Source organism: Selaginella moellendorffii, unplaced genomic scaffold, assembly GCF_000143415.4.
Source record: "Selaginella moellendorffii unplaced genomic scaffold, v1.0 SELMOscaffold_3, whole genome shotgun sequence".
NCBI lineage: Eukaryota > Viridiplantae > Streptophyta > Lycopodiopsida > Selaginellales > Selaginellaceae > Selaginella > Selaginella moellendorffii.
This window is the reverse complement of record NW_003314264.1, coordinates 3899656-3911295: the sequence shown is the minus strand read 5'-3', so window position 1 is coordinate 3911295 and position 11640 is coordinate 3899656. Positions and strand designations below refer to the sequence as shown.

Here is an 11640-nt window from a genome sequence, read left to right as displayed (position 1 = left end):
ACCGGATGAAGTTGACGGCACCAATCGTAATAGTAGCGGGTACTAAAGGACACTGATTGATTGAAAACGCGCGCCAATGATAGGCCAGCAAGCAATTCCTGTCCCTGATTATACGCAGAAAAAAGAAGTAGGCATTTAGTCCAAAGTACTACAGACATGCTAGCCACAAGAGCGGAAAAAAATATCATATACCGAGACAGCCTTCGCGAGCCTGGACAATAACTTAATCCAAAGTCAGTATCTCCACGGCAGTAACGTAAGCCCCGCAATGTGATACGCGGTTTACACCTTTATCCCTGCCCTTCAACGTCGAGACGATCCCTTCAGGCCCACCAGAAAGCATTACATTCCAACAGGGCACAAGCAAACACAAAGCGCGCAAACAAGACATTGCGTCGCAAACGTACACTGCCCGCAGGAACCCTAAAACCCTAAGTTTTGGCGGGAGATTTTGAAAAGCGTTCCCGCCCAACCCCTCCCCTTGTCTGCTGGGTGGGCTGTTGTAATCGCGGAGATTCAGCACTGACAAGAGAGGAATTTCATCTAATCTATTCAATTGGTGTGGGTTGATCCTCTGGGAGCCCAGCGAGAAAGAAATGGAATGATTGACTTGGATGGCTCCCAAAAAAAAAATTCGCTTTTGAAGTGGCTTTCGTGGCGACTGGAAATGTTTTGCTGTAGTTTGACGCCATGATTTTAGTGGAGACAACACACACAAGTTAGACGACGACAGCAATCACAAATCGCTGTCGTAAGCCAGGCAAACTCTATCATCCTTTCAAGCTTTGGTCGTGATTTAAGACCATTGCGTAAATAGTGTTGATTCAGCACTAAGCTTTGTGTGATTCTTGGCAGATTTGAGAGCTTTTGCTTTACCTGTTCAATTCCGTGGCGACTCGGATTGTTGCTTTTTGGCTGATATCTGTGAGACCAGCCGCAAAACCATAGAGTTTTTATTTTCTCGCATCCATTCTTTGTTTATCTCCAGCCACCAATGGAAGCACAAACGGATCAGTCTTTAGCTTTCCCTGCTCGCACCAAAGTGATTATTCCTTGAATTGTCAATGCATTTTCTTCTCAAAAAACCTTTCGATGTTTGTTTGTTAGTGCTTTTCCAGAGGGCTGGCATCAATCGTCGTCATGCCCATTGTCGTCACCATCGTCTTCTTCGAATGGAAGGCCCGAGTATACGATGTAGGCCATGAGAGCTGCTAACTGAGCCATAACAAACATCTTTCCCCTTTTCCGGAACTCTTTCTCTTTGGGAGTTTGCTTGCGCTTGGGTTCAGGGTTTGTTCCTGGAAAAATAGAAAACAAACCAGCAAATCAATCGAATCAAATCGCCTTGAAAAAACAAACCTTTATCTTTGTCTCTGGACGATGAACTAGCGTGACTTGATGCTCGGGGTGATGTCGGTGGCGACTTTACACTGTCCGATGGCGATGGTTCGTTGCTCTTGAGGAGAGTATCCTTCATGGACTCGGCATACTGGACCAGCAATGGATGCTTCGAGACCAGCTCATCCTTGAGAATAGATCCTACCTGTCATGGCAGGATCAACACAACATCATAAGAATAACGAGAAAATTGAAAGTGGCCAGCATACCAGAGGCACAGATAGAACGAATAAGATGTGTGCGAGTAGCATCGCATCGAGACTCGTTGGCCTTAAAAGCACAAAAATGAAAAAAAAGAAAGGAGTCAATCTCAGCAGTGAATACGGTACTTACTTGTCGCTCACAAGATAGAGCGAGTCCATTTGCTTTTTGGCCGAGAAGGCCTCGTACGCATCGAAGGCACACTTGTAGATCTAAAACCACAACCAAGGAGACGTCAAACCACTTTTTGTTCCAATCTCTCTCCCCCATGGGATAAAAGCTCACCTCGGCTTCTCTGTCCTTGGCATTCTCTTTGTTCACTCCGAGCCTGTTCATCAACTTTCGCCTCATGTTCCACTCGATCGCCCTGTTGATCGGCCATGGAAGATGCGAGACGTAAATCTTGTGCGCGATGCTCTCATTCTCCCTGGACCAGAGCTCCAGCTGCAGCGCGTCACTGAGCGGCACCAGCAAAGACTTGAATGCTTTGAGCTCCGACCTGTCCACCTCCGCCAGATCCGCGTCTAGATCGCCCAGCTTCTCCGTCCGCAAGAACTCCTCCACTCCTCCCGGCTCGCTCGCGAATCCAACCAGCAGTCCCAGCTCCACCATGGGAAGATCGTCTGCCACGCAAAATAAAAGAGAAAAACACCAAGATATAACGTGATGGATTCTCGCCTTACCGGAATCAGGCATGGCGGCGCTATACTCGGGCCAGAATGTGATGTTGGCAAGGCGCAAGTAGAGAAGAGATGCCAAACATTTCGGGCATGCCGTGGGAAGTCCAAATGCCGGAGGCCGGACGCGCAGCGCCATGCCCCCATTGTTCTTCTTCTCCGCCATTCCCTAAAACCCTAAAACCTGGCAGTAGAATATTCCCCTCCCTGGATCTATCAAGGTTTTAGGTAGGGTGATAGGCTTCCTTTTCTTTCTCCCCAGGCTGCTTCATTCACGCAGCGTTTGAAACCGTATTTCGAACCAATGCACTAGAAAATTTAATAAAATTTAGTTTAGCTATCTTGCCAGTTAAATTTGTTGGGGATTGATACTGCTTAGTTAAAAAGTAATTACATCTTCATTCAAGTGTGAGTTTTAAATGTGCATAGACATACATTTTGTTGTTGCTAAAGTAAGTATCACTATTTTACTTGGAAGAACTAAAAAAGTATCTAAATTCATTTAAGTTCATAGTTGATAGTTAACAAGTAAAATGATATAAATATATAAAAATTTGAATCAAATTTATTTAGAAATTGATCATATTAAAATAAAATCTTATCTACTGAAAAATTCTATCTTACTAGAAATATTCTTAAACTTTAAAAACTTTGATTAATTGAGAAACTAAAAAATATCAATTCCTAAAACAAAAAATTCTAAATATTTGAAGTTTAAGGAAATTAAATCCATTTTAAATTTAAGATAACATTAAATAAAAAATTAAAGACTTAAATATAATAAAATACTAATATGTTTATAAAGGTGTGAGGTCCAAATGTATATCTATAATGTCGTATACTAATATTAACATAGTGGGGTTTTAGTAGTTGTCAGATTGGTTTCAACCCGAACCACTTGCTTTTATATATAAATTAGGGTTTTTGGGCTAATTGATATACATGTTTTTTGTATTCTCTTTCTATATTCTATGCACTCACATTGGTGGAGGAGAGGGGCATTTTTCATTGTTCCTAAGGAGTGCTTGGATTTGGGATTTTGGTTTAAATTTAGCTTTTGCATTTTCTAGATTTAACATTTTCCATTTCTTTTCTTTTGTTTTTTCCTTTTAGGATTTTGGTTTATATTTAGCTTTCTATTGTCTAGATCTCCCTTTCCTTCTAATTTTTTCTCATTTATGTTCTTTTACTCTTTCCTTTTCTTTCATTTTCATGGCAAAGTAGCAATTTCCTCCTCTAACTCTAGAGCAACAATTGGTGCAATTGCTTGATGCTATATGATTGCAATTGAACAACCAAACTTAGTTGATGGTGGCACTCACGGCACATGGTATAGCTTTTTTTGCACTTTGTGCTAATTCTTGTGTTCGGCCGAAGTTCTTTCGTGGGAATTCTGGGGATGATGTGTATCATTTGTTCGATCACTTCACGATGATTATCACATGTCATTCTTGGGATGATGCTTGACGTTTGCATGAATTTCCCATATGTCTTCAAAAGATGGCATTACAGTGGTCTAATGGTTTGAGTGCAGCCACTTGTGGGGATTAGAGTGTTTCCCTAGACATTTTCAAATGCATATTCGGACATGCTGACAATTATGATGATGCCTTCTAATAATTGCATTGTTTTTGTTAAAGGCTATTTGAGTTGGTGATGCAATTTGGCGTTCGTTTTCGAAGCCTCTTGCTTCATGTGGAGCCAAATATGTTAGAGCGGATCAAGTTAGGAATGTTGTGGCTAGCATTTTGTCAACATCTTATTAGACTTGTGCATACATTTGCTTCAACCACCCATAATGATGTTCTTTGTTTGGCACAACGTTATGAGATATTGCCTCTTCCACTTCTCACTGCACATCCTTTTGCTCCACTTTCTGTGGGCGATGGTCTTGTTCTAATGGAGGTTGATGCTGCTGCTGCTTGAGTATCATCAAGGGGTTCATTCGGTATCGGTTCATCAAGTGTTTATTTTCTAAACTCGTTTTTATAATAAACAATTTCCTATTATTCTCTCTGTGTTGGTTGATACAGGTTTGAGTTTATCTTGTATTGCTCGATTTGTTGTCATACATTACCGTCTAAATTTACGTCGTGCAACAAAGCTAGTTGTCATTATTTATGGCAACTGCCGTACACATGCATGTGCACGGGATGAGGCAGACTTAATTGTGCGTATGGGCAATTTCGAGTTTGGGTTGCAGTTATTGTGGGTAGTATTGAGTCAAGTTTTTGACCTCATCTTTGGTATAGATTGGTTGCAGTGCAATCATGCCAAGTATGACTTTGAGGCTTCTCCCCCTTGTCTCATACTTCCTTATATTTTATCCATTCCTCTCACTTTTGTACTTTTTCATCCCTTCGCTTCTACCTCTACTTCAATTACTTTTGTCTCCCCACTATTTCCTCCTATATTTCTATTTTGTTCCGTTGTTCCTTTTTCCAATCCCTTTAACAATCTTTATATTCTAGCGATTCATTGGCTCATGAAGGAGTATGTCAATCTCTTTGAATTTGACCTCTTGTCTGAGGTAAAAATTGCCACACGTCATCCGATTCCAACTGAGGATGTTCGTCTAATCAAGGTTCCTGTTCGTTATTGGTCATCCAAAGTGATCAAGATTTTATGTGGAAACGTCAAGAAGATGTTGGAAAAAGGTGTTATTCGAAAGTTGTAGAGTCCTTGGGCATGTGAACCTCATCTTGTGACAAAGCCTGATGGGAGTATTTGTTTTTGCATTGACTATCGTTCATTAAACGAAGTGACAATTTTGGATGTATACCCTTTTCCTCATATTGTTGATCTTTTGGATCATCTAAGGAGAAGTCATTGGTTCACCAAACTAGATCTTACTTTTGGGTATTGGCAAGTATCGATAGCCAAAGAAAATATTCCTAAAATTGCTTTATGTATACCATTTAGTTTGTATGAGTTCTTGGTAATGCCATTTGGTTTGAACAATGCTTTAGCAACTTTCCAGCGGATGATGAATAAGGTTATTTGCAATATGCTAGAGGTAACTATTGACTTCATTGATGATGTCTTAATCCACTTGGAAGAGACATGGGAGGAACACGTTCATGATGTTCATAAAGTGTTAGATCGGCTACGAGAAGTTGATTTAAAGTTGAAGTGGTCGAAGTGTATGTTTAGGTCCAAAGACACAACTTATCTTAAGTACCGTATTTTTTGTGAGGGTTTGCAAGTAACTTGTGGTTGTTCTCAAGTTCTCTACTCCGAAGTGTGTAAATGATGTATAGCACTTACTGGGCAAGGTGTAGTATCTCAGTCGTTTTGTGGATTATCTTTCTGATCAGACTGCATTGCTAAAGTCATTAACATCATCTTTCATCTAGTTTCCGGATTGTGAATGGGCATTCATGAATCTCAAAGAGTTATTGATGACTCCTCTGATTTTGGCATATCATAACTACACTCGACCTTTCATTTTGTGCGTGGATGTTTCTAATATTGGTCTTGGAGGTATGCTGATCTGAATGTGCCTAGTCAGTGTCATTCCATTACATATCAAAGCCGTACATTACAACCAATGGAGGTAAACTACTCCACAATAGAGAAACAATGTTTAACAGCAATTTGGGGTTTTAAGAAACTTTATGCATATCTACATAGTTCACGGACATTACTAGAAAGTGATCATGTTGCCATTATTTCATTATTGAAGTGGAAGAACTTCGTTGGTTGTATTGCTCAGTAGCCTTTGAAGCTTTAGATATATGATTTTGATATTGTTCATTGCCCGGGGAGTTATATGGTTGATGCTAATACCCTTTTTCGAACTCCTTTTTCTTTTTCACTTTTTTATCATGTTTTTAATGGGCCTGTTGTTCTAGCATTTGTGGATTTTCTCGACAAAGATTTTATTTTGTCGGTAGTTGTTGTACTTGACGTTCAGTGTCCACAAGATGCAAAGCAAAATTTATCTTCTCTTGATGAGGTTCACAAAGCTCAAAAGATTGAGCCGTGGATTCGAAGGCTCTGAGATGGGTTTGAGAATTCTATATCACTTCCTAATGACTTGCTATTCCGGCATTTATATTTTCAATATTGCCTTAAAGACAACCTTCTTTATTTTGTGGGGACAATTCTTGATGATCCTTTACGGTTGGTAGTGCCTTCTGTTTTTTTTTCCGCAATTTCTCCATGCCTACCATGATTCTCCTATTCTAGATGGGCATATAGGACATCATAATGTAACCAAGAAGTTGCATATATCTTTTTATTTGCCGGAGATGTGACGTGATATTATCCAATATGTGAGTAGCTACGTTTGGTGCTAGGTGTAAGCGACTAAATTTCCCATTCTACTTTAGTCACTTAACCACACCTCTGACCACTTGGAGGAGTCTCATTCACAACCTCCATAAGTCCAATCCAGGACTTGGGACTTGCTAGCCCCGAGAATGGCATCCATGCCACTCAACATTTGCACTTGGTCCAAGTGCTCCACGTGTCCGATCCCATGACCGACACTCAAAGGTACCACCGACATAGCAGCCCGTTACGCTAAGGCCATGCCCAATCACCTTTGCCACACTGGTAGTCCAATACCACTTGCATCACCGTCTTGGCTCTCCAAGACTAGGCAAACTATCCGTGAGTGGTCATCTCAGATCCACTCCTTAGCATCCTTAGGATGCCCACCGACAAGGGGAATAGCCTTCCCCAATATCCCTCTGTCAGTCCCCACTAAGTCCCTTTCTGCCCCTGGCCGTGTTTGCCAACACTGCCACTGGATCGAGACCCACAGGCCCGACCACTAAGTCCCACGGTCCTCTGGGACTTCCTCACCACACGACTGTGTCCTTGGTCACTACTCCAGAGGACTGCTCCTCTTCCTTTCCACAGTCTGGGCCTTTGGGACAACATCTCGGAACACCGTGGCCTTACGCGAGCCACCTGGGTACTCTCCTCGCCTTTTGCCCTTGGGTGCTCTAGCCATGGGCTTAGAGCGGGTTCCGTTGAGCCACACCAGGTATCCAAGTAGGTAGTGCCACCCACACTTGGACTGGGAGCATCGGCTAGTCGATCTCCCGGGGGAACTAGAGCCAGCTCTTGAACACTTCACCAAGCTACCCCACTTGTCGGTCCGTGTTCACTCTAGTCTTGGACTTCCCAGTGGGCAGCTCATCACCCAACACTGGGTCCGGCCTTCCTGGGCCAAACTGGCCTTTCCTGGCCAAACTGGCTCCACTGCAGTCCTCCCCCTACTATACTTTTGGAGCTCACCAAACCCCCCAGGGTCTGGGAGACGAACGCTTTGGGCTTTCACCCTCTCAGGCTCCGGACTCGGACTCGGACTCGGACTCGGACTCGGACTCGGACTCGGACTCGGACTCGGGCTCGGGCTCGGTCTCGGCCTCGGCCTCGGTCTCGGTCTTGGTCCCGATCTCGGTCTCGGTCTCGGTCTCGGTCTCGGTCCCGGTCTCGGTCTCGACTTCGGACTCCATCTCGGACTCCATCTCGGACTCCATCTCGGACTCCATCTCGGGTCCATCTCAGGTCCATCTCGGACTCCATCTCGGACTCCATCTCGGGTCCATCTCGGACTCCATCTCGGACTCCATCTCGGGTCCATCTCGGGTCCACCTCGGACTCCATCTCGGACTCCATCTCGGACTCCATCTCGGGTCCATCTCGGACTCCACTTCGGACTCCAACTCGGGTCCATCTCGGGTCCACCTCGGACTCCACTTCGGACTCCTTCTCGGACTCCATCTCGGGTCCATCTCAGACTCCACTTCGGACTCCAACTCGGGTCCATCTCGGACTCCACTTCGGACTCCAACTCGGGTCCATCTCGAACTCCACTTCGGACTCCAACTCGGGTCCATCTCGGACTCCACTTCGGACTCCAACTCGGGTCCATCTCGGACTCCACTTCGGACTCCAACTCGAGTCCATCTCGGACACTCCCACGTGTCATGTGTTGGTCCTTTTGGGTCCCTTTTTGGAGCCTCGCCTTTTGCTCGCTTCGTGCTCGTTCCTCGAGCACTTCGTTGGGAGTTCCACTCTCGCTCTTGACTTTTCAAGTCGGAGCTTTTGGTCCAAACGTGTTACGCTCGTTTGGCTCTCGCTTCGGCCACTACCATGTGGCGCCCTTCCAGCTCCACTTTGGGGCCTAGGGATTTTGTGTCTCACAACTCCACCACCCATAGACGAAGTTCGATGTCCTCATCGAACGGTAAACCATTTTGTAAAGTAACACTCGCGTGTGTTACCATTTCCATCCTTGGCACCTAGCCAATATTTGTCAATGGTTTGACATTGAAGGCTCACTATGCCTTCTCCATATTCGTCAATGGTTTAACATTGAAGGCTCACCATGCCTTCTCCATATTCGTCAATGGTTTAACATTGAAGGCTCACCATGCCTTTTGCATAGGCCTCCATGGTTTGACACCAAAGGCTCACCATGCCTTGCCTATTCTCTAAGGAGGGTAGTCTCTCCAACTTAGAGATTGATTGGACCACATGTAGAGGTTCTCTCCTTTTATTGGTTTAGTCCTCGCTAAATCTCTTAGAGACCCTTCTCTAATTCAATCCCACTACTCCTTCTCGAGTAGTCTTGATTTCCATCGATATAACCTTTGCACTTTGGAACTTTGAATTTTGACTTCTTGGAGTCAATTTCCTAGGTGTCTCCGACACCTTGCCTTGCACCTTTTTGTGCAACTCCACTTCCCATCCTAGGAAGTTCTCTACTCGAGGGCACCATCATCCTCTCTTCTATTTCGTGCCAAAGTTCCAGTTATCATACTTTGTGCTAGGGCTGTTCATGGCCCTATCATTTGGCTACCTTACCGCTCCCTCCCTTGGAGCTTCCACTTTCGCCAAATCGGAGCATTTCGGAATCCCTCCTTGGAAACACACTTCCTTTCCCGCAACTTGTTAGCGTCCAACACATTAGTGTTCCTCGCCTAACTTTGTCACTTGGATTCCTTCCAAGGGAATCCACGGCCCTATCTTGGCCACTCATCTTTTGCTCCTATCCGTTGATTGTTGCACCAAGCAACATCGAATCTCTACCTCCCTCCTTGAGGTATTGTTTCGGTTCCATAGCAAAGACTCTTCTTTGCCAAGTTCGGAGGATGTTCACCCCTAGTACGTCTCTTTAGCATCTTCTGCTATGGGCTCTATCCACGGCCCAACTTCGTGACCCTCCCATGGGTCTTTTATAGAGACTACTTTCCTCGGACTCACTATGCCATCGCACGGACATAGTTTATTTCCCTTAGATGCTCTTCCCACTTGGTCATCACGACCAAGCCACACCACCTTAAACAGTTCAATTTCAACATTTTGAACCAGGAACTTCATTCCTTAGCCAACCAAGGACCTTGTCCTTATCTGGCCATAAGATCACCTAGTGATCTCACCTTGGCACCTTAACAGAGTTGCCAAGAGGTACTTGGTCTTCTAGACCTCCAAGTTGTTGACTATAACCCCGAGGGCATCCCCCACACTTGGCAGTGCACCCAAGCCAGCCCTTACGGCCAAGGGTTCATAGCAACTGAGATTAGGTGTCCCCATCTCACTCACCACGACCTTGGTGCCACTTGCACCAAAGTGTTCAAGTTAGATATGCTGAGCTTTCACACTAAGCAATCTAACCGTGCATCACGACTCCGAGGCATCCTTCGCTTGGCGGTGTGCCCAAACCAGTCTCCCCACTGAGAGTCCATGACCACCGAAATATGAGTGTCCTCATATTCCAAACCATCACCACACCCTAGTGATTTAGGACTCGAACCCAAGCACTAGAGGGTCGGGACTCGAACCCAACCTCCGTATATGCATCTACGGACGGCATCACACAAGATGCCTGGTGTGACTCCCCACGCCGGTGCACCAACTTATTTTTAAAGCGCGCTACAGATCACAGCTTAGGAACCTAGTTCCTCCACACTGCCAAGTCCTCTCACTTGACATGTTTGTGATCATGCATGGACTCCTCCATGCTCGGCCCCATGGCCCACCCCTTTTTGAAGTTATCACCTTCAACTAGGGTTTTTGTTCCCCCGACGTGCCAATCTCACTTGGCAAGTCCTCCGACCACTGTAACATGGTTCCTGCATAAGCGTGAAAGTCCTTGACCATCGACTTTCGTTCAAAGCCCTTTCTTTGAACACTCGGGAACTACTTCCCTAACCTTGATAACCTTGCCTCATGGCAAGCTTCAAGACCACGCTTCTGCTGCGCCACTCTGATTTCGCGCATTCCATGAACCATTTACACTCGGCCTTTCTAGGTATTACGCTACCTAGAATCGTCTTTGGGAACCTTGAAGGAACTCTGTCCCTCAGCTTGCTAAGGCCTCCCTTTTCGCAAGCTTTATAGTTGCCATATAGTCTAACATGGACAATTCCATATTTTAGACTCTCCATGGCATCACGGTTGCTAGCAACAACATCCTCGAGCACCTTCTTGATTCTCCACTCCCAACTTTCATAACCACTGTTGGATATGCCCTTTGATTTCTATGGTTCAGTTCCATCCCCTTACTTCTTGCTTTTTGGCTTCACACCTTTCCTTTGGTCATTCTCCTCCAGACCAGGAGGATAGCTTTGCACTTTCTATCATGCTTTAGCAAGTATTCTTAGGGATGAATTTACCTAATAGCCTAGGGAGTGGTTCCTCAATCCGGGTATGCTCACCTTATAATCCCACACACTGGGATTACATTGTTGCTTATGGGCCTTTACATGCCCATCACTAGCCTTGCCAAAATTCCATTTTTGGCTTTGTCCAACTCGGGTAGACAGTCCTCTCCTGTCTCCGTAACCTTGGACATTTGGATAGCACCTTCTATCCATCATTCGCTAGGGACTTAGTCCCTTGGGCTTTATCCATTGCCCTCGCGACATCAAACACCACCTTCTGGTGTTCTAGAGTGTTCGGGTGTCCCAATGATGGCTTTCTTGACAATGAGTATTTCTTTTTATGACATTGACTTACTATATCGCAACACAAGCAACTTATCTCCCGTAAGGGTGTATCCGACTTCCCTATGCTATTAAGAAGTCTTGGGTAGCTACCTTCTACCCGTTCAACCAGTTATTTTGCACCTCTTGCTTAGTTGCCTCATAGTTGTCAAGTCCTACAACTCATTGTTTTGGTGCTTTCACACCTCCATCATTATCTGGGTCACCACACTCCAACTGCATGCTCTACAGCTTAGGCTATGCCATTCCCATTTCCATTGGGATTCCTTTGGCAAGGGGTTCTCATGAACCCACCAACATAGCCTCAAGGTATCACACCTTGGCACATTTGGTGTCTCCACACCATCGGCTCCACGAGCCTACCTCTATGACATTTCCCCTTCGTGTCTAAGTCTTTG

The 11640-nt window shown here is 44.9% G+C and overlaps 1 protein-coding gene across 2 annotated transcripts; it reads right to left on the bottom strand.

Moving 5' to 3' along the window:
• Positions 1-776: 776 nt before the first annotated feature.
• Positions 777-2446, bottom strand: LOC9643671 (mitochondrial outer membrane import complex protein METAXIN). 2 transcript variants are annotated; one of them, XM_024668411.1, is made up of 7 exons: positions 2283-2446; positions 1885-2222; positions 1732-1811; positions 1608-1668; positions 1360-1543; positions 1087-1298; positions 777-1028 (listed from the first exon to the last, which is right to left on the bottom strand). In XM_024668411.1, the coding sequence occupies exons 1-6, from the start codon at positions 2440-2442 to the stop codon at positions 1129-1131; spliced, it is 993 nt and encodes a 330-aa protein (XP_024524179.1). In that variant the 5' UTR covers positions 2443-2446; the 3' UTR covers positions 777-1028; positions 1087-1128. The 2 variants fall into 2 exon arrangements, with proteins under 2 accessions (XP_024524179.1, XP_002963461.1); XM_002963415.2 differs by having other exon boundaries at positions 820-1298.
• Between the last annotated feature and the right edge of the window lie 9194 nt (positions 2447-11640).

Coding starts and splice junctions, on each gene's coding strand:
- LOC9643671 (XM_024668411.1), bottom strand. CDS start 2,442: ATGGCGGAGAAGAAGAACAATGGGGGCATGGCGCTGCGCGTCCGGCCT. Junction 1,669..1,731: donor CTCTATCTTGTGAGCGACAA/GTAAGTACCGTA, acceptor TGTGCTTTTAAG/GCCAACGAGTCTCGATGCGA. Junction 1,299..1,359: donor GTCCAGAGACAAAGATAAAG/GTTTGTTTTTTC, acceptor CTATTTTTCCAG/GAACAAACCCTGAACCCAAG.